At 46.0% G+C, this 20,998-nt stretch overlaps 1 protein-coding gene across 1 annotated transcript; it reads left to right on the forward strand.

The window, feature by feature from the left end:
• Positions 1-213: 213 nt before the first annotated feature.
• On the forward strand, positions 214-17,055 carry SVOP (SV2 related protein). The gene is made up of 16 exons (XM_054288519.1): positions 214-452; positions 2,483-2,646; positions 5,139-5,224; positions 6,131-6,229; positions 7,502-7,573; positions 7,926-8,050; positions 9,772-9,835; positions 10,370-10,495; positions 11,479-11,607; positions 11,957-12,030; positions 12,314-12,390; positions 13,541-13,648; positions 14,942-15,053; positions 15,268-15,349; positions 15,576-15,665; positions 16,120-17,055. The coding sequence occupies exons 1-16, from the start codon at positions 418-420 to the stop codon at positions 16,306-16,308; spliced, it is 1,632 nt and encodes a 543-aa protein (XP_054144494.1). The 5' UTR covers positions 214-417; the 3' UTR covers positions 16,309-17,055.
• Positions 17,056-20,998: the final 3,943 nt, after the last annotated feature.

The following is a 20,998-nucleotide window of genomic DNA, read 5'->3' on the forward strand; positions in this document are numbered from 1 at the left end:
GGCTGAGCCAAACCGAGCTCAGGCAAACGCTGCGGGCCGAGCCGAGCTGTGCTGAGCTGAGCTGAGCTGAGCTGAGCCAGGCCCAGCCATGGCCAGGGCGGGAACCGAGCCGAGCTGAGCTAAACCGAGCCACGCTGAGCTAAACCGAGCCAAACTGAGCTAAACCGAGCCAAACTGAGCTAAACCGAGCCAAACTGAGCTGAGTTAAACCGAGCTGAGCCGAGCCGAGCCAAACCATGCCGAGCTGAGCCGTGCCGTGCCAAACCGAGCCGTGCCGAGCCAGGCTGAGCCCGGCTAAGCCGAGCCCCGGCGCGGCGGTTCCTGCGGAGCTGTCCAGCCCTTGCAGCCCTTCCCGGCGCTCCATCCCGCAGCCCGAGCCCGCCATGCGGGAGCGATGAGCGCAGCCGCCGCCCGGCCATGGAGGAGGATTTGTTCCAGCTGAAGCAGCTGCCGTGAGTAGCTCCGGTACCGTGAGTAGCTCCGGCCCCTCCGGCCGCGGGGATCCCGCCGGGGAGCGGCCGGTGCCGCCGGGGAGCCGCTCACAGCGCGGCGGGCAAGGCCATTTTGCCGCCGGGTGGAGCATCCCGAGGGATGCAGGAGCTGTTTGTTACATAAATTCACTCGTCTCGCTTGATTTTCTCTTTTTTTTTTTTTTTTTGTTTGCTTATTTTTTGGGGTTTTTTGTTTTGTTTTTTTTTTTTTTTCTCGGCGTGGTTTTTACCACCATCAAAAAAAAAAATGGCACGGGATAAAATCGTGGGGATTTTGCATCACCAAGGGTTGGGATAAAATCGTGGGGGTTTTAGGAAAGGAAACGTCGGGATCGCCTTTGCAGCGGGGTTTGGCTGTAAATAACGTTGTGCTTCCTCGCCATCCTCCTCCTCCTCCTTCTCGCCAGGGAGGAATTGCAGAGCAGAACCTGCTCTGTCAAGGTGGGGTGGGGGGGGACCCCAAAATCTCCCTTGGGATTGGGATTTCTGGAAAGCTGCACGAGGAAAATGCTGATTTTTGGGATGTGGTTGCTGGATCTGTGCAAAAAAAAAAAAATAAAATAAAAAAAAAAGGCAAAAACCCAACCCCAAACCTGATAAAACCTTTGGTGCCTTTAACCCCAGGAATTCCTTCCCCCTCAATTCCTTCCTTTCAAACCAACCTGCTTTTTCCAAATGCTCCGTTCTCAGGTGTTTTGCAACATATTTCCTATTTATAAATCATGGGCTCTGCCAGGCAGGGAAGGAACGATTCAAGTTGCTGTTAAATATTCATGAGCTCGTGTCAATGACAGAGCACCCTGTCCCAAAACATTCCTGCTAACTTGGACAGGAGCTCCAGCTCTTTTCCAGCCCTTGCTTAGGATGCAGCTTGTCAGGGAAAAGAATCTGAGGCTATTTTATCAGAGGTTATTATTTTATCAAGCTTTTTCTCCCATTTTTAAGCCCAAAACCTGGGAATACATCCCAAAGTACCTTCCAGTGCAGCTGTTTTGGTGCTGTGAGATTCTGCAAATAAATGCAGCAGCTCCCTGAGATGTCCCAGATGTGAAAAATTTGGCAAATATGGAACAGAAATGATCCCTGTGGATTTTTTTCCTTTGTTTGTATCAGTTTTTTTCATCTATCCCTAAATTATGCACCTACATTTTTATTTTCTGTGCTGAGGAATGTGGCAATCTGGATTTGTGATTTCAGATTTTGTAGGATCCATCACCTCCAAAGCAGGGATGATCTTTACGGTCCCTCCCTCTGATTCTGGGATAATTTAATTTATTTCCAAAACTATTTCACTTTAATCCAAGGGATTTTCACTTTCCAAAGAGAAAAAGTTCTGCTGTGTTGGATAAAGTGAAGGAACTTTGAGGATCTGTTCCCAAATCTTTGGCCACAGAAAACTTCATAAATCAGAAAAGAACCTTCTCTGTGGGAAGGGAGAAAATCCCCCTGACCAAAACATCAAAGCTGTGTCAATTTAGCAAATTCTGGTCTTAAAATACAGATATTTCATTAAAGACATGATATTAAATTATTCTGTTTAAGATGCAAGCAGAGTCATCATCCTGCTGGAAAAAAAAACCCCATCCATTCAGCTCAATTGTATTTCACTAAATTATATTTCAAATTCTGGTGCATTTCTGGAGTTTCTAATCACAAAAACAACTCAGGAAATGGAATTTGGGCTCTTCCTGCCTGAAAACCCCTGAAATTCAATGACACAGCAATGCTTAATTCCAATTAAACCCAGGCCCACCAAGCATGGATCTCATTAAATATGCATCATTCCATCATATTTTTATGACCTCTGTGGTTTTATAACTTTGTGGATAGCACAATAACAACCTCTGTACCCATCCCAGGGTAGGACTCCTCAAACCAGACCCAAAGCCAAATCCCAGTGGAGAGTGGAGACAGGGAATGAGGAGAAACATTGATGAAAAATGAGTTTCAATCCTCCTGGAAGGATCCATCCCGCTTTTTTGTGCTTCCAGGGTGGTGAAGTTCCGCCGCACGGGGGAGAGCTCGAGGTCGGAGGAGGAGGATGGAATTTCGGGAGAGCACGAGGTGCAGATCGAGGGGGTGAGGACGGAGCTGGAGCCCGTGGAGCTGGAGGATGGAGCTGCGGTGCCCAAGGAATTCGCCAACCCCACGGATGGTGAGCAGGGCTCGTTTTCCTGCTGGGAGAGCCTTGTGGGATCTCTTTATTCCAATCAGGCTGGGTGCAGGAGGTTTGGAATTTTCCTACCCCATCCATGGTGAGCAGGGCTCGTTTTCCTGCCGGGAAAGCCCTGTGCGATCTCTTCATCCCAGTCAGGTTGGGTACAGGAGGTTTGGAATTTTCCAACCCCACCCATGGTGAGCAGGGCTCGTTTTCCTGCAGGGAGAGCCTTGTAGAATCTCTTGAACCCAGTCAGGCTGGGTACAGGAGGTTTGGAATTTGCCAACTCCGTTGATGGTGGGCAGGGCTTGTTTTCCTGCTGGAAAAGCCTTGTGGGATCTCTTTGTTTCAATCAGGCTGGGTGCAGGAGGTTTGGAATTTTCCAACCCCATCCATGGTGAGCAGGGCTCGTTTTCTGCAGGGAGAGCCTTGTAGGATCTCTTCATCTCAGTCAGGTTGGGTGCGGGAGGTTTGGAATTTTCCAACCCCATCCATGGTGAGCAAGGCTAGTTTTCCTCCTGGGAGAGTCTTGAGGGATCTCTTCATCTCAGTCAGGCTGGGTGCGGGAGGTTTGGAATTTTCCAACCCCATCCATGGTGAGCAGGGCTCGTTTTCCTGCAAGGAGAACTTTGTGGGATCTCTTCATGCCAGTCAGGCTGGGTACAGGGTGTTTGGAATTTTCCAACTCCATCCATGGTGAGCAAGGCTAGTTTTCCTCCTGGGAGAGTCTTGAGGGATCTCTTCATCTCAGTCAGGCTGGGTGCGGGAGGTTTGGAATTTTCTAGCCCCATCCATTGTGAGCAGGGCTCATTTTCCTGCTGGGAGAGCCTTGTGGGATCTCTTTATTTCAATCAAGTTGGATACAGGGGATTTTGAATTTCCCAACCCCACCCACGGTGAGCAGGGCTCGTTTTCCAGCAGGAAAAACCTTGTGGGATCTGTTCATCCCAGTCAGGTTGGGTACAGAAGGTTTGGAATTTTCCAACTCCATCCATGGTGAGCTGGGCTTGTTTTCCTGCAGGGAGAGCCTTGTGGGATCTCTTCATCCCAGTCAAGTTTGGTGCTGGGGGTTTGGAATTTTCCAACCCCACCCATGGTGAGCAGGGCTCGTTTTCTGCAGGGAGAGCCTTGTAGGATCTCTTCATCTCAGTCAGGTTGGGTACAGAAGGTTTGGAATTTTCCAACCCCACCCATTATGAGCAGGGCTCGTTTTCCTGCAAGGATAACTTTGTGGGATCTGTTCATCCCAGCCAGGTTGGGTGCAGGAGGTTTGGAATTTTCCAACCCCATCCATGGTGAGCAAGGCTAGTTTTCCTGCTCGGAGAGCCTTGTGGGGTCTCTTCATCCCAGTCAGGCTGGGTGCAGGAGGTTTGGAGAAGTTAAGGATGCTCAGATATAAATAATAACTCTGGGAAATTTTGTTAGACATTAAAATGGTGGTTTGATCAGCCCATTCCCTGTGGGGAGCTCTCTGTGCTCCTTTTTGTGTCCCCAGTGCTGGATGCTCCTGTCAGGAGTTGTGGATGCAGCTGCCACACTGGAATTGGAATTCTGAGCTCCCTCAGGAGCTGCTCACACCTGGCTCTCCTTCAAGGCTGAGATGAATCTGCAGAGTTCCTGGCTCCTCTTTTCCTGGAGGACATCAGGAATGTCCATCTCAGCTTCTCTTCCTGCCTGGAAGGAGAGAGGAGAAATTTCTGCTCTCTCATTGCTTTAGGAGAGAGGAGAAATTTGAGTTTGTCTTAGCGCAGTGAGAAAATTTGGTGTTAATCTTGTTTTTGTGCTTTATCCCTTGGATTTTGTTTGGTTTCCTCCTGGTTTGTGTTGTTGTGGGGATCTCACAGCTCTGAGCCAAAGCTTTTCCTGAGGAATGTCCTTTCCAAGCTGATACAAATGTGAGAACTGTGAGACTTCAATTGATTTAAACAACTCAAATATCAAAATGTGCTTGTCTTGGTTATTTCTTTTTGCATTTGAGCAAAGGAATTTGAGACAACTCAAATTTGAGACATCTTTGAGCACCTTCAGCTGGAACAAACTAAAGATGTCATGGGAAACAACCAGCAGCATTTTTAAACAGGGTTAAAGATTTGTGTGTTTTGGAGAAATTCTTAATTTAAATAATGAGAAGTTGCACTGAAATATTCCCTGCAGCTTCCAGCAGTGCTGTGGAATAGGGGCAGAGCAATTTCTCCCCACAGAAAACTCCATTTCAGTGGCTGCAGGAGGAAGAGGCTGAACATGGGCTGGATTTGTGGGTGCTGCACTGATTTACCTCCATGTGATTAAAATATTCTAGGAATAATTCCAATTATTTTGGCCACAGAGATTTTCCTGAGTAGGAATTGTATAATTACCACTAAGTAGCTCTGGTATAGATTTGAGATCTCAGCAGATTAGCCCAATTAATTAGTAATTAAACCAGAAAATTCTCTCTCAAGGGCTGGTTTTCCTCAGGAAGGAATCCACTGGAATTGTTTTCTTTGCAGATACTTTCATGGTGGAGGATGCAGTGGAAGCCATTGGATTTGGGAAGTTCCAGTGGAAGCTCTCTGTCATTACTGGATTGGCATGGGCAAGTAATTGGGATCAGGACCAATTCCTGATCATCACTTAGAGAACCTCAGGGATTTCAAATAATTTTCAAATAAATTTACAATAAAGCAAGAATTTCACTGGGAATTCTAAACCAACAGCAGCACTCAGCCTTGTTGTGAGGGTAATGATGGATTTGTCTCTGAAGTTCTTAGAAATCAGGGTTTGGAAAATTACTTAAATTCTTCACTTCAGGTTGGTTTCAAATGAAAGAGGTTCCAGGCTGCTCCTGCAGTGATTTTGCCACATTCCTCCCATCAGCTGCCACCTCAGTTGTCTGTATCAGTCAGGATTGCTGTAATCTCAGTTTCAGAGGAGCAGCAACCCAGCACTTCCCCTTTTAACTTTGATATCAACAATTAAAAAATCTTGGTTTGCATTTTTCTGCTCTCTCTCAAGCTCTGTTCCACCTCCTGTGGTGCATTTCAGGATCCTGATACCTGGAGCTGTATTTACTGGCTTTTATCCATGTAAAAAGCTGGAATGTGCCATGGTTAGATCCTAAATCACCTGTGGAATTTGGTTTCAGGGTGATCAATGCAAATCCAGGAGTGTTTAAGGGAATAATCACAAGATATTAAACACTCCTGACTGAATCCATGTGGGAAGAAGCTGAAATCTGGAATTTCCACTATGGAAGTGACTGAACTGTGTCACTGACCAGCCAAACCTCCTCAAAACATTTGCATTCACCTCTTTAAATCCTCTCTGCCAGAGTTACTAAAAGTGCTGACAATCAGAAATGACTTTAAATATTAAATATTCAACATTTTCTTCAACCACGAGGTGGGAACATCACGGAAATGTCACCAAGGCCTAATATTGACTCCTAAATCCACCTGACTTGCAGGCACTTGTTGATTTTTGCTTTCTTTTCCCCCTGCAGATGGCAGATGCCATGGAAATGATGATTTTAAGTATCCTTGCTCCTCAGCTGCACTGTGAGTGGCGCTTACCCAGCTGGCAGGTTGCATTGCTCACCTCGGTAGGAAAAATACCTGACAGCTCCTGTCTTCCCTGAGCTTTTGCCATCATTGTTATCCAGACATTTTGCTTTGTACCCCTCAAAATTAAATCTCCTCGTGGCCTTTGCAGGTTGCCTTCAGCTTGGAAGTTTATGGGAGGTTTTTAAAAAAAGATTTATAGAAGTTTTTTTAAAGATTGATGTAATGAAATTCAGTGAGAACTGAGGGCAGTTTGCAGGTTTCAGGCTTAAAGTTTCATATAATTTCCAGGAAAACCTATGGATTCACTCAGATTTATCCTAAAATTCAAACCATTTGATTAATTTTTTAAAAATTGGTAAATTTTGAGTATCTTGCATGCAAATCTTTCTCTCTCCCCACATCTAAGCTCTCTGACATGCTGAACTCTGAGAGAGAAGAAACAGTTGATTTTTTAGGTTGGATTCAATGACATCAGAAATCTTTTCCAGCCTAAATAATTCTGGGATTATCCAGTGATCTTTGGAAGCAGAGATCTTACAACACCACCTCCAAGGATGGTGCTGTGATGTTGGAATCCTGCAGTGCCTTTAGGGATAAAAAAACAAATTTGGAAACCCTTCTCTGAGCACAGGCCACTGCTGAATGCAGGCATTTTTCCCCTTGAATTTCTCTCTCCTTTAGTTTTTAATGCCCTTTGTTTGTGTAAAATCCTTCAAATGCTCAGCAGATAGAAATGGTGTCCTTGAATCCCATGAATGTCCATCCCTGAGTGCAGCACACGAGTGTCACCTCTGGGTATTTTCTTTCACACTTCAGACTTTTGTAAACTTTTAAGGTGTAATTTTATCTCCATTCAAACCTGGAAGCTGCTGAGGATGGTGGTAGGAGACTTGAGGAGAGAATCCTCAATGAGATCCTGCAGATCTCAACCAACAGCTCCTGAGCATTTATTCAGGATTATTTTCCCTGGAACTGGAGATCTCTGTCTCTTCCAGGGCTGGACTCACAAAGGGACAATACCAGTGTTCCCAGTCCAGGCCAAACTGGGTTTGTCTGGGCTGTCACTCATGGGTTTTTTTAATGCAAAGCTGATTGAGGAGGGACCTTGTTGCTTCCCTGCTCCAACCCAGAGAGAACTGGATGATCTTTAAGGTCCTTTCCCTCCCAACCCATTATCTGACCTCCTGCACATCTCACTCTGTTTTGGGCTGAAATGTTCTGGTTTCATTGGAAATTTGTGTTCTGTGTTTGCCACACTGGAATTTTCACTTGTTAAGGGAAAGATTTTTTTTTTTCCTGTTGTTCCACAGGTGGTGTTTGTGGGAATGATGTCCAGCTCCACCCTCTGGGGAAACATTTCAGACCAGTATGGGAGGAAAACAGTAAGTCTGCAGCTCCTGCTGGGATCTATCCCAATGTTTCTGCAGCATGGATATTTCAGTGCAGCTGGCCCAGAGAAGCTGTGGCTCCCTGGAAGTGTTTGAGGCCAGGTTGGAGCACTCTGTGATAGTGGAAGGTGTTCCTACACCTGGAATGGGACGAGCTTTAAGGCCCCTTCCAATCCCAAACCATTCCAGGATTCCACAATCCCAAATGTCCATGTATACAAAGCAGCACTAAGCACATCCAGAACTGAGCCCCTATGAAACAGAAGGCATCTGAAGCTCTGTTTTACACTTTATTTTAAAGAAATTAATTTGTGTTACAGTGATTTTTAACTCTTGCTGAACACAGGGCCTGAAGATCAGCGTGCTGTGGACACTCTACTATGGGATCCTCAGTGGATTTGCTCCCATTTACAGCTGGATCCTGGTGCTGAGGGGCCTGGTGGGCTTTGGCATTGGAGGAGTGCCTCAGTCGTAAGTAAATACTCACAACTCCAAACTCCCTCATTTCTCTTTCTTTCTTATGAGATTCTCCTGTAGGACTGAAGTTTTGTTTCTGTTCAGCCACTCCAAAGCTTGGGTCTTGTTGCAGGGCAGGTCATGCCTTGAACAAAGCAGGATTTAGAGGCAGAGCTGAGCCCTGATTCTGACTGTAAAACCCCAGATTGTTGCTCAGTCAGAGCCTGAATTCCCCATCTCACCCTGAGCTGGAATTTCAAACCCACACAGCCCAGACCTGAGCACTGGAGATGGCTCAGAAGGAAAAGGAAGTGCCAGGATATTTCTCTTATCATTGTGTGCTTCCTTTCACTGAAGAGAGGGATCCATAAATTTTCCACCTGCAATAAATAACCCTGCTCAAGGCTTTTAATTATAAATGTAAAGAGAAGGGTTCAGCCATTCTCTCTTCTCTCTCTGTAGACTTTTATCCTTACCAAGAATTGATTTTTTTGCCTTCTGGAGGTGCTGTTTTGGAGCAGGAAAGCCTGGCTTGCATTGATGACTCACAGATTCCTACTCCCAGATAAAAACCCAGAACTGCAGGTGCATCCCAGCCAGGGCCACTGGACTGGGCTCACTGAGGTTCTGTGGCTTCATGAGAGAAAATCCAGAGGCAGTTACAGATCTCCAGGTGGATCCCATCCTCCCTCGGTCTGTTTCCTGTTCTGACTGTAAAAGGGTTTATTTGACAGAGGGGTAAACATGGATGAAGCAGGAAAAGTAGCTCCTTTCTAATATCTTTAAGCTGTGGGATTTTGCAGTGATTTTGGTGTGATTTTTGCCTGGATCTCCATGGAGTGAGAGTCATTTCCTCCTCTGGACTGGCTCCAACAATTCCATGTCCTTCTTTTGCTGGGGTCATTCACCAGCTCCTGTTTTCTCTGCACTGCAGAGGGACCTGAGCTACACTTTAAGACGTGATTTGAGTTCTCTGAATCTCTGCTTGAATGAAATATTGTGTGAAACTTCCTGCTTGGGCAGCTCCTGAGAGATCAATCCACTCTTGAAGTTTGTAGGAATTTTGTCCCAAACCTCAAAGGAAGCAGGAACAGACTGAGCCAATGGAATGCAAACAGAGCAAAGCCAAACCTTTCCAGTTTGAAAGAGATGACAGAGCCTGGACTGGAATTCCTGCTCAGGAATTCCTCCTGGAGAAGCTTTGCCATCACTCCTTGGCACAGGCATGAAACAAAGCCTCAGTGGTTGCTCTTTGAATGCCACAATAAAAGAATGCAAATTATTTTCTATCAGTGACATGAAATAATTCCCCTCTTGGAGAATTGAACCCTGGCACAGGAGATGGATGGGAATTCTCTGAGCCAGTTGTAAAGCCCTGAAGAAATTCTTTATCCAGCAAGAGTTTGTGTTGAATTCTGATGGACCACACTGAAAATACCCAATAAAATTGTATTTCCAATGGACTTTGCAAACATGAGCATCAAAATCTGCATTTAACTGACCATGGGGCCACAAAACCACACAAAAAAAGCAAACTGTGTCCTCTCTTGCAGGGTTTGTTCTGGGGTGGAAGGGGGGTGTGACCCAGTGTCACAGCCTGGCTGGCTCTGGGGACAGGGAGAGCTTTGAGTTGCTGCTCTGAGTTTGGCAGCTTTATTAAAAGGCAAAAGGGATGTTTGAACCTGTGGCATTTCCCTCTCTGTGCTGACATTTTCCTCCCTGTTCTCTCTTTTTAGGGTAACTTTATATGCTGAGTTCCTTCCAATGAAAGCCAGAGCAAAGTGCATTTTATTAATAGAGGTGAGTGGGTGCATTCTGATCCTCAGGGGACAAATCCTCTGGTGGTCACATCCCTTCCATCCTCCTGCCTGGAAATGCCCTCAGAGCTGCAGCCAGGCCTGGCCTGTCCATCTTGGTGGAGCTCCTGAGCTCTGGAACCAGCCCAGCTCCAAAAGCAGCAGAAACTTTTCCTGTCACACTCCGCTCTTGGTGTTGAATTTTCCTTTTTCCAAATTATTTTGCACCCAGTGCTGCAGAGCGAGCACAAGAGGGGCATTGGGTGTCCATGATTCTGTGGTGAAATCCATCTCAGTGATGGATTTGGAGAGCTGACAGCTCCACAAATTCAGTGCTAAATTCACCTCCACATCTTCACCCAAACCTATCAAAGTCACTCAGGGCAGAATTTTGCCCTTGGAATATTTTAAGGCAGAATTTTCACCCCTGGAATTTCTCTCTCCAGCCATCCCTGGTGAGCACAGCCTGGAATATGCCAAATAAGAGGCCTTGGGGACATTCCATTCCTCATTTTTTTGTTGTTTTTCCCTCTTGCAGGTGTTCTGGGCCCTTGGGACAGTGTTTGAAGTGCTCCTGGCAGTGGTGGTGATGCCCACGCTCGGTTGGCGCTGGCTCCTCATCCTCTCTGCCCTCCCACTCCTGCTCTTTGCTGGCCTTTGTTTTGTAGGTATTCCTCATGGATTCATGTGAATTCCTGCAATTCCCATCCCTCCACCCCATTCTGGGACCCAGCTGAGGGGAATCAGGGCAGTTTTGAGCTCTCTGGTGGTGTCTTCTGTGAAATAACTGAAATAATGATCAGAAAATGCAGTTTCAACAGGGCGCTGGGAAAAACATTCCATGGAGAGTTGTGTTAATGTGACTGTAATTTCTGCAGGGCTGGAATTTGGTGAAATCAGACCTGGAATCCTCTCCAGTTTAATTACTTTGTTCTAACATTTTATCAAAAGCTGTTGCTATTTCCCTAAACCTTCTTAGATTTTGTCACTTCTAGAATCAATTTCCACTTAAGAATCCTCCCAAATCAGGGATAGAATCTGCAGAGTGCAGGCCAGATTCTAAAATTAGTTAAACCTGAGCTTCAGTGATATATTTTATTATTTATTAGGTGAGATCTTTGCCAATCACTCAGTCTTCTCAAAGATAAATGTCCTTGTCAGGTGGTTTAGCAGCCTTTTTTATTCCTTAGCTTTTCAGGAATACCTGCAATTATCCAGGTGATCACAGGCTTGTTCTAAATTAAAAGGAGTCTAAACCCATAAATTTTGTTCCATTTTATTCCAAAAATTCCATAAATTTTGGAGTGCCAGGAGCATCTTGTTATCTGCTCTGGATGCTTTGCCATTCCTGCACAGAAGGGATAATGTAAAAAACCTGCAAAAATTCCCAACAGCTCTCAGGGATAAACCCAAAGGAATGGAAGGGAAAGGGTTCTGAGTGATGGGGGAAGTGGGGAATTGCAGTTTTTAAAGCCTGATGAGATGATCCTTGAAATTCTTCCTTGGAATTCTTCCAGCTTAGTTGTGTAATCCTTTGTTATGTGAGAATCTGCTGGAGTCACTGAGATTCCCCCAAGGAAAATCCCAGATTTGTTTATTGCTGGTTGTGACTCCCTCCTGTGTGTGTGACCTGCTCTGCTCCCTTAGTGGCTGCCAGAAAGTGCCAGGTATGATGTTTTATCTGGGAACCAGGAGAAGGCTCTGGCCACCTTGAAGAGGATTGCCACAGAAAATGGAGCTCCAATGCCCCTGGGAAAACTGGTGGTGTCCAGGCAGGTATGTACAGAACAGTGAAACTGAGGGGGTTTGTGAGCAAATCATCAATGTGTTGTCAATTTTAATGGCTCAGCTAGGCAAAAAAAATAAGAGGTTTGATCATTTAGGCCTCTTTTTTTACTGAGGAAGAGTTTATTTCTCATTTGGGAGTGAAAAGCAGCTTTAAAATGTACATTTTAATGTTAAATGGGCATTTGATGTTCTTTAACCTCACTGTCATTAAAGAAAACCAAACCTCGAGATTGTTGAAGAGCTCAGGTCAGAATTCCTGGATCTGAATGCATGAAACAAAATGAAATTTGGCACTTTAGCTGTCCCTCATCACCCAACTTCTGCTTGTTCCCAACAGGAGGACAGAGGCAAAATGAGGGATCTTTTCACTCCCCATTTCCGCTGGACCACGTTGTTGCTCTGGTTTATTTGGTAAGAAAAAACCTGAAGGTTCAGTGCCAGCACAGCTCTAAATGGGTTTTACTGAAGGGATTTTACTCAATACAGCAACTTCCTCCTCAGAAAAACACCAACCAAACCAAAAAAACCCCAACCTGTATTGATTTGTAATTTATTCAACCATCCAAGCATTCCAAATCAAATTGCCCTTTAATTTTCTGAATGCTGAAATAGCTTTGAGGTAGGATTTTGAATTGGTGGTGTTTCCTTTAAATTGGACCAGCTGAAACTTCCTCTCTCATTTGCTTCCTTGCAGGTTTTCCAATGCTTTTTCATATTATGGGTTAGTTTTATTAACTACAGAGCTCTTCCAAGCAGGAGATGTTTGCAGCAGTGAGTATTGCTCCATCTTTTCTTTTTAAATATGTCCTGTTAAAACTGCTGGAATATCTTTGATTAGATCACCTTCTGCTGGTGGTTTGGAAAAGGAACATGGCTGAGTTTTAAGTTTATTTTAAATATTTCCTCATTGTGCAGAGAGGTCTTGAAGTGGTTTTGAGCCCAAAATGTCAAACAGCAAGACGACCTTCAAGGCAGACCTGTTATCTGTTCCTCTTAATAAAAAAAGTGATTAAATAAATAGAAATTTGCAAATTTGACAGGTCTAATTAGTTCTGAGAGAAAGAAACTGCTGCTGTGGAGCTCCTGGGTTCTCAAGATGGGAAAACCTGCTGAGAAAAAAGATAATGATGGGAAATCAGCATCCTTTGTGTTGCAGAATTTTTGGGGGGGAAAAAGAAGGTGCTTTGACTGAGTTAAGAAGAGGCTTGAACAGTTTGATTCCCCAGGGGAGGAACGATTGCATTCGGGACATTTGTAATTAGGGAAAACTGTCTGGAAGTTGGGAAATGATAAAAGGTGGATGAGGAGTGTTGGAGCAGCCCCAGATTCCAAGGTTGAGCAGCAGTGATGAGCTCTGAGAGTTCTGACACCGATTTGCCTCCCCAGAGGAGGATGCAGCCCTAAAAAACCCTTGTTTTTATAAGGACATGGGGTTTTTCAGTATTCTCAGAGAGTAGGAAGTGTTGAGATCCCAATTTGTGGTAGGAGAAACTGAATTATTGGAGTTAATTCTGTCCTGAGCCCTGGGCTGGAAAATAATTCTGGCTGTACAGCTGATAAGGAGGTGGAATTTTCACTGAGCTGAGACATCCTGTCACAGAAAATATTATAAATGTTCAGTGTTTTCAGGCAAAATCACCCAGCATTGCTCTTCAATGCCCCTCTGACTCTGAATTCCATCCCAGGCATTCAGAAGAGGAGCAACAATTAAATCCAAGGGGCAGAATCACTTGAATTTCTATCCCTGAACAACTTCCCAGGAGTATTTCAAAGGATGGTGGGTGCAGTGAATCCATCCCAGTCCTTCCAGCCCATCCCTTCTTAAATTTCAGCAGTAAAAATGAGAGACCCAGCAGGAAGGGTAAACAGGGAAGAGTTTGCTTAAAATATATTGAATATTTGTGCTTTTTTCTCCCTGCAGTATCCAGCAGAAGGCAGGAAGTGAAAGCCAAGTGCAGCCTGACCTGTGAGTACCTGACAGAGGAAGATTACACTGACCTGCTCTGGACAACCCTCTCAGAATTCCCTGGTAAGGACAATGGGAAGCTCCAGTTTTTCCTGGGAATGGTTTAGGGTGTGGGAATGAGCTCTGGAAGCTGCAATAGGACTGGGATTTCTGGCCTGATGCTTCCCACAGCACTCAGAGCTCCTTGCTGTAGCTGTGGATTCTCCCTGCCCTGGGATCACTCCAGAAAAAATCAGTCCTTGCCCTGGAATGGCCCCTCTGTGTGTTCCAACCCAGCAACACTTCAGGAGGAGCAAAACCTCAATCCAAGGGGCAGCAACACTGGAATTTCTATCCATAAATTACTTTCCAGAAGTATTTTCAAAGGATGATGGGTACAGTGAATCCATGGAGAACTTGCTCCTTAAATCCCTGTGTCCAGCCTCAGTCCTGATCCTGGGATTTTCAGGCAATTCCAGCAAATTTCAATGCACAGTCTGGCACAGGATAAGCAAAATAGTGTGAAACAGCCATTGATCCTTCAGATGGAGGGGATCTCCCAGTGTTAATGTGATTGAAACAGCACCAGAGACAGGGATCAGGATGTTTTCACTCTCTGGATCCTCATTCAGGGCTAAAAGCTCAAGGAGAAGCCATTTAATGAATGATAAATTGCAAATATGACTGAGAAATGTGCACAGTCATTGCTAAGAGGAGTGTGCTGCCAAACAGGAATTTTGGGAAGGATACCCAGGAAAAAAGAGTGGGTGCTTGGAGTGGTGCTGTGGCTGCAAGGTCTGGTTTGATCCTCACACACACTGAGGTGGGAGTGAGAAATATTGACAGGGTCCCTCTGGAGGCGACACTGATGCTGGAATAATCCCCACTCCTGCTGTGCATCAGCTTTCAAAAGGATCTGGGAAAATTGCAGTAGAGGGAAGACCTAATAATGAGATTTACTGAGCTTGATCTATTTCCTATCAAAAATCAAGAGAGAAATAATTTGGTGAAACAGCTAAATAACAGGACAGAAAGAAAATACCACATTCTAAAGAGCCCTTAAATCCAGCAGGGAACAATGGCCAGAAGTTGAGCAGAAGTTCTTTTCTTCCAGTGAGCCATGAGCAGGTGTTTTAGGCATTCCCATCAGTAATCCCTGGATGGGAGTGGGGATTTGTGCATTTGTGGAGCAGCTGGGACACAGAATTGCTGTTTCCACATGGCACCAGCAGCAATCCATCCCACAGCCCTGCCTGGGGCCAGCAGAGGTTTGGAAAGAGAAGCCAAAATTTCCAATCTAAACCACCCAGGCTGTGTTAAATCTGCTGCAGCCCCTCTTTTCTTGATTCCCAAGGGTTTCCTGGTCTCTTCCCTCAGGTGTGTTGGTGACCCTGTGGATCATCGACCGCATCGGCCGCAAGAAAACCATGGCCCTGTCCTTCCTTGTCTTCTCCTTCTGCAGCCTCCTGCTCTTTCTCTGTGTTGGAAGGTGAGTCCAGCACAGGGAACAGCTGGAGTGAAGGATTTCTCCTTGTCCTCTCTTGGTTGTGGTGGGAGAACTGGTTTGAAAAGCTGTGGGATGGTCGTGCTCAGCTGGAGGAGGATTTAAGGCTGGGGTTGGGTTTTCTCACCAGAGTTTGGGAGGGAAGTAAAAGTGAAATCCAAGTGAAACCCAAACTCTGCTCTCCTCTTTCTCCTCACAGAAATGTTCTTACTGTGCTGCTCTTCATTGCAAGAGCTTTTATTTCTGGAGGATTTCAGGCTGCCTATGTTTACACTCCTGAGGTAAGGGGGTGGTTGTGGTGATGGGAATATTCAAGGGGAGTGAGAACAGGGTGGGAAAGTCATTTTGATGACCTGTTCCCAATGGACCTTACCCCAGACTGGAGCTGTAGATCCCATTGTCATTGTCTCACAGAATGTGCTGTGGCACCATTTACTAATTCCCATTGATTTAGGAGTAGAAGGAAAACTTCCCACTGGGATTGATGGGATGATTTTTTTCCCACAGGTTTATCCCACAGCCACACGTGCTTTGGGCCTGGGAACGTGCAGTGGAATGGCCAGAGTGGGAGCCCTCATAACCCCATTCATTGCACAGGTAAATCCCTTCTCCTCTGAGTCTGGACACACAGGAAGCTTGGATTGATGATCCTGGAGGTCTTTTCCAGCTTTTGCAATTCCATGGTTCCATGAAGGTGATGCAGAACTGCTTTCCTTCCACTATCCCAGGTTGCTCCAAGCTCTGTCCTTGGACATTTCCAGGGATGGAGCAGCTACAGCTTCTCTGGACAACCTGTGCCAGGACCTCCCAGCCTCACAGGGAAGAATTCCTTCCTAAAATCCAGTCTAATCCTCCCCTCTGAGAGCTTAAACCACTGTCCATTTTCCTGGCACGATCTATAAAATCTCCCTCCTTTCCAGAAACTTCAAATTAAACTCGATTCCCAATATGACGATTAAAATTCCAGTTGTTCCACCAGTGTCTTCTGTTGCTCCTCCAGTTTATTTCCATGCTGAGGTGCTGTTTTGCATTCCCTGCCTTTCTCCCGCAGGTGATGTTGGAATCTTCAGTCTATCTGACCCTGCTGGTTTACAGTGGCTGCTGCCTGCTGGCTGCCCTGGCCTCCTGCTTCCTGCCCATCGAGACCAAGGGCCGTGGCCTGCAGGAGTCCAGCCACAAGGAATGGGGCCAGGAGATGGTGGGCAGAGGATCTCATTCCCCAGGGGAATCACAGGAATGATGGGACATGGAAACCTGCTGGAAGAATGAAGGATAGGAGCAAGATGTCTCACAAAACCTCCGAGCCTGAAGCATGGAAAGCTGACCACCATCACTGCCATCCTCACGTGTCAAACTGCAGGAGGTTGGGGTTGAACCTCAGCAAATTGTGTTTTCTGCTGATCTTTGCTCACCCTCATAAAAACTTTTTTGGATGGAGAGGCCTTTGATCCAGATATCCTTGGAGGTTTAGCAGGAAGGGTTTCTCTTCAGTCTGTCGTGCTTGCATGGTCAGCTCTTCAGCTTAAAATGTCCTGTGCCAAGCAAATGCCAAGTGACTGCAGCCCAGCATAAGCTGTCATTAAAATACTGAGCTCTTGATGCCTAAAACCAAGAGGTTCATCTTTAGTGTGGCCCTGGCCTGGCACAGGGTGGATTCCATCCCTACCACTATGGATTAAATGCCTGCCTTGCACTTTTAGCCATCAAAACCATCACCAAAATGTGATTCTGTCAAACCAACCCAAGCTTTCCAGTTGGGTTTTGTTTCTGGAGAGTTGGATTGCTTGGAAATTGATTTCTGACTGTTTCTGCCATCCCAGGTGGGTATGGAGCAGGGAGGGTGGTGTTTGCTGCAGAGCTGGGACCTTGTAGCAGAAATGCAAACCACAGAGTCATTGAGGTTGGAAAAGACCTCCAAGCTCATCGAGTCCAATGTGTAAATCCTCATGTTTTGGAGCAGAATTGGACTTCTCTGGTATTGCCAGGGACCTTGTTGCTTGGAGTGAGGAAGTTCTCACTCCTGGGGTTCTCTGTGTGGATCCAGGTGTGTCCCTGCTCCATTTCCTGGGCACGTCCTCATGGTGGGGCGGCCCCAGCTGGTGTTGGGATGGAGCCACTCCCTGGCAGCTGGGCAGGACCTTTCCTGCTGATTGTACATTGGTGACAGAGGAATGTAGCTGGAATAAATGAACAAAACCATGGGAAGAGCCCATCTGCAGTGCCCTTGGATGAGGAACATCTTCAGGTGTGGCTCCTCAAGGGATGATCCTGCTCTTGTCAGGGAATGTAACAGAGCTCAGGTGAGGACAAGGTGAGGACAGGCTCATCTGGTTTGTCACAAACCTGTCCCTGGGCACAGGTCAGGTGGCAGAGTCTGTGGGAATGTGTGGAGATCTGAGATGTGCCTCAGTGGATGTTCAGGATTCCAGATCTTGGGGGACACAACCAAATGTGGTGAGATGGACTTGGTGAGGCTGTGGGAGCTGTGAGGGTTTGTGGTCTGTCTGACAAGTGACTCACCTGAACACAGGTAAATGTACAGCACATTTGTACACTTGAACATTTTCAGTATCCTGGGAAGCAGGTGCCATTCCTGGGGTCAGGAAGAGATCTCCAAGTCCATGTTTGGTGCAGTACAAGTGAGCACTGTCGGGCTCAGCTGTCACTGAGGGTCACAGCTCTGAGGTCACTCCATGCTCCACCACGTGCCAGGCTGCTTGTTTGGAGACTGAGGGGAAAACAGGAGTGGAAAAATCTTTAAAGAAAGCCAGGAAACTGATGAAAAAGGTTGAAATTGTGTGAGGGAGGGATTTCTGGTGAGAACTGAGTTTGCCAAGGCACCAAGTGTCCATCCAGTCCCACTGGAGATTGGTGACTCAGTGAAGGATTGCAGGAATGGCTGGTGGAAACAGGCAAACTTGGATTTTCCCAGTGAGATGAAAATGAATTCAGCTCCCAAGGGATCCCTGGGCTCAGCTGTGGGTGGTGGCACAGAACCCTCTGTCCCTTCCAGCTAGGTTGGTTCCCTTTGTGTCCCTGTCCCTGTGTCCTCACATTCCACCAAAATCAAGCTCCAGCTGATCCCAGTAAACAGCCAGGGCTCTCCTGGCACTGACACCAAGCACAGCTCATCTTCCCCTCCTTTTGCCAGGCTGGAGTTTTATCCTTCTCCCTGTGTGCCTGGAGCACAGCCAGAGGGATTTGTTCATGGAATACCAGAATTCCAAAGTGATTTGGGTTGGGAGACACCTTAAAGCTCCTCCAGGCAGGGACACTTTCCATTAGACCAGGTTGCTCCAATCCCCATCCTCACCTGGCCTTGAGCACTTCCAGGGATGGGGAACCTCTGCTTTCACGTGGTGGGTATGGGACACAGCAGTGAGGAAGCAGATCCTGGGTGGGTTTAATCTGATATTACCCCACATGTGTGGCCAGAGAGCTGGAAAACTGCTGGAGCTGGGACCTGCTGGAGCTGGGACCTGCTGGAGCTGGGTTCACCCCTCAGTGACAGCTCTGACATTCCATCCTCATCCTCTCCCTGCTGCTGCTGGAGGCCCTCGAGGCCATTCCAGCCCCCCAGGTGTTTCCATGCTTCCTTCCCTGGCCTTGCCATGGGCTGTGTTTGCATCCCAAAACTCTGGAACTGAGCCTTGGTAGAGGTGACAGAGAATCCAAAGTGCAGGACAGGCCACGGCCCAGTTTGTTAATCAATGCCTTGAGTTAAAATTCTGCTTTCCTGGGGTAATGATCACATCTCACTCCATTTTTTTTTAGGTGAATATTCAGCAGTTTTGAGGAATTGCATTCAACAGCCTTTAGAGAGTTTTAGGTGAAGTTTCTCTGTTCATGCACCCCTGGATCCTACAGATAAGCCACTTCCCAGGTAAAGGTTTCTAGGGAATGCAACATTTTCCATGCTGTTGAATAGATCAGTTTTAACCTGTGACATTTACAGTGTTAACCAAAAAAATGGAAGGCATTTTTGCTCTTCACTTTTTATGAATTCTGCACTAAAAAAAATCTATTTAAGGATAGAAATACCAAGATTGGTGTTGCTGGATCTTTGATTTTCTTAAAGCTTGATCCAAAGCTCACTGAAATCTGGGAAAATCTCCTGTGGATATCCCTGGGCTTTGGATCAGCTGAATGAAAGGAGCCCACCACAGCTGAGCCCACCTGGCTGAATTCAGCAGGAGCCCATTGGGCACTGCAGAAACAGAGCTGGAATTGAGGATTTGCAGGAATTTGCATATAATTAATAAGAGAAGGCCATTTTAGCTTGTTCACTGAGAACACTGGGGTTGACACACACCAGTTCTAAACCACCACTGTAGATTTTATCAGTAGGGCAGCACCATTTAGGTACAAAATATTCCAAAGAAACCTTGTCCACACTGAGTATTTCTCACTGGTGAAGGAATTATTGCAACTGCTTTGTTTCAAACAGGAAAGTGAGATCCTTTGGAATTCAAACAGAATTGTGGGATTTGGTTTTGCCAAGCTGGTGTGGGAATGTAATTCCCCAAATGTATTTGGATGGGATGATTTGTTATTCCCAAATACTTGCTGAAAGAGCAGTGAATGTTCCCATGTCTGAATGTACAGTTTCTAAGCTGGATTTACATTTTAATGTTGAAAAACTTGGTGTATCTCAAGCTTGTTGTAAAATACTCCTCTGGTTCCTGTTCCTGACATGGCATTGGAGAGTTGAAGTCCACATTAGATATTTTATGTTAAACAAATAAATAGTTTTTTCAGGAAATAAGTTTTTGGCTCTTCTGGGGGATGTTTAGGAAGAATCATAGCTTTGTTTTGTTTGGTTTGGGTTTTTTTGTCTTAGTGTTCAGAGGTTTGAGCTACAGGGCTCAGCATCTGCAGGTCTGACTCATTTTCTGTCTGTTTTGTGTATTTAGATGTAAAGAAAAGTCACAGGATTCCTGTTCCCATTGTAAGTAACCTCACTACAGCAAAATATTCTGGATGCTGCATCCCTGGAAATGTTCCAGGCAAGGTTGGACAGGGCTTGGAGCAACCTGGGAAGAGGGGAAGTTGTCCCTGCCCATGGCAGGGGTGGGAATGGATGAGCTTCAAGATCCCTTCTCACCCAAACCATTCAGGGATTCTATAATTTTTTTTTTTTTAATTCTCTTAAATCTTTAATTGATTTTCATATTTAATTCAGTTTCCCTGGGTGTGCTGGCATCAGGTGGCTCCACATGTGTCTGGACTTAGGGGCAGGGAGGATTCCTTCTACTCATTTCCATTTCAGTAGAAACCCTTCATTTCCCTATCACTTTTCTAAACCATCATTAAGTGCCCAACCCTATTTTCCTCCACCCTGTCACTGATATTCTTATTTTGATGCCAAATAATTTACAGGCAGGAGGTGGTTGAAGGATGAGTCAAAATGACTCAGGAGCTGCAAATCCTTCTCATGCTAATGCTGGGTGTCCTCATCCCAGAGTGCTTCCATCTTCCTTCATCCCAGAGCTTCCATCTTCCTCCTCCCAGCCTGGGATGCAGAGTCTCCTTCCTGGGAATGGAAATAATTGGGAACTGGAAGGGTTTGTGTGGCTGAAGCAATGCTGGTGGAATATTCTTCTATCTGTGGTTACTTTTTGGCATCCTCAGGCATTTCTAAAGCTCATCCTCAGGATTATGGAATATCCTGAGCTGGAAGGGAGCACAGGGATCATCCAGTCCAACTCCCCAGCAATCCCACCCTGTGCATCCCTGGGAGTGGTGTCCAAACACTCTTTGAGCTCTGGCAGGAGTTTTCCCAGATGCCAGAGCTGCTGTTTGCTGAATTCCCTGATACTTGATGTGCTTCCAGCTTTGTTCTGGGTCACAGGAGGTCCTTGTGGAGTTTCTAAAATGTGCTGACACTGGAGATGGGAGGTGGTGCTTTGTGTGTGTCAGAGGACAGGCAG

The sequence above is a fragment of the Melozone crissalis genome, unplaced genomic scaffold (genome assembly GCF_028551555.1).
Source record: "Melozone crissalis strain CALT ecotype California unplaced genomic scaffold, PUWL_Pcris_2 ptg000063l_1, whole genome shotgun sequence".
Lineage (NCBI taxonomy): Eukaryota > Metazoa > Chordata > Aves > Passeriformes > Passerellidae > Melozone > Melozone crissalis.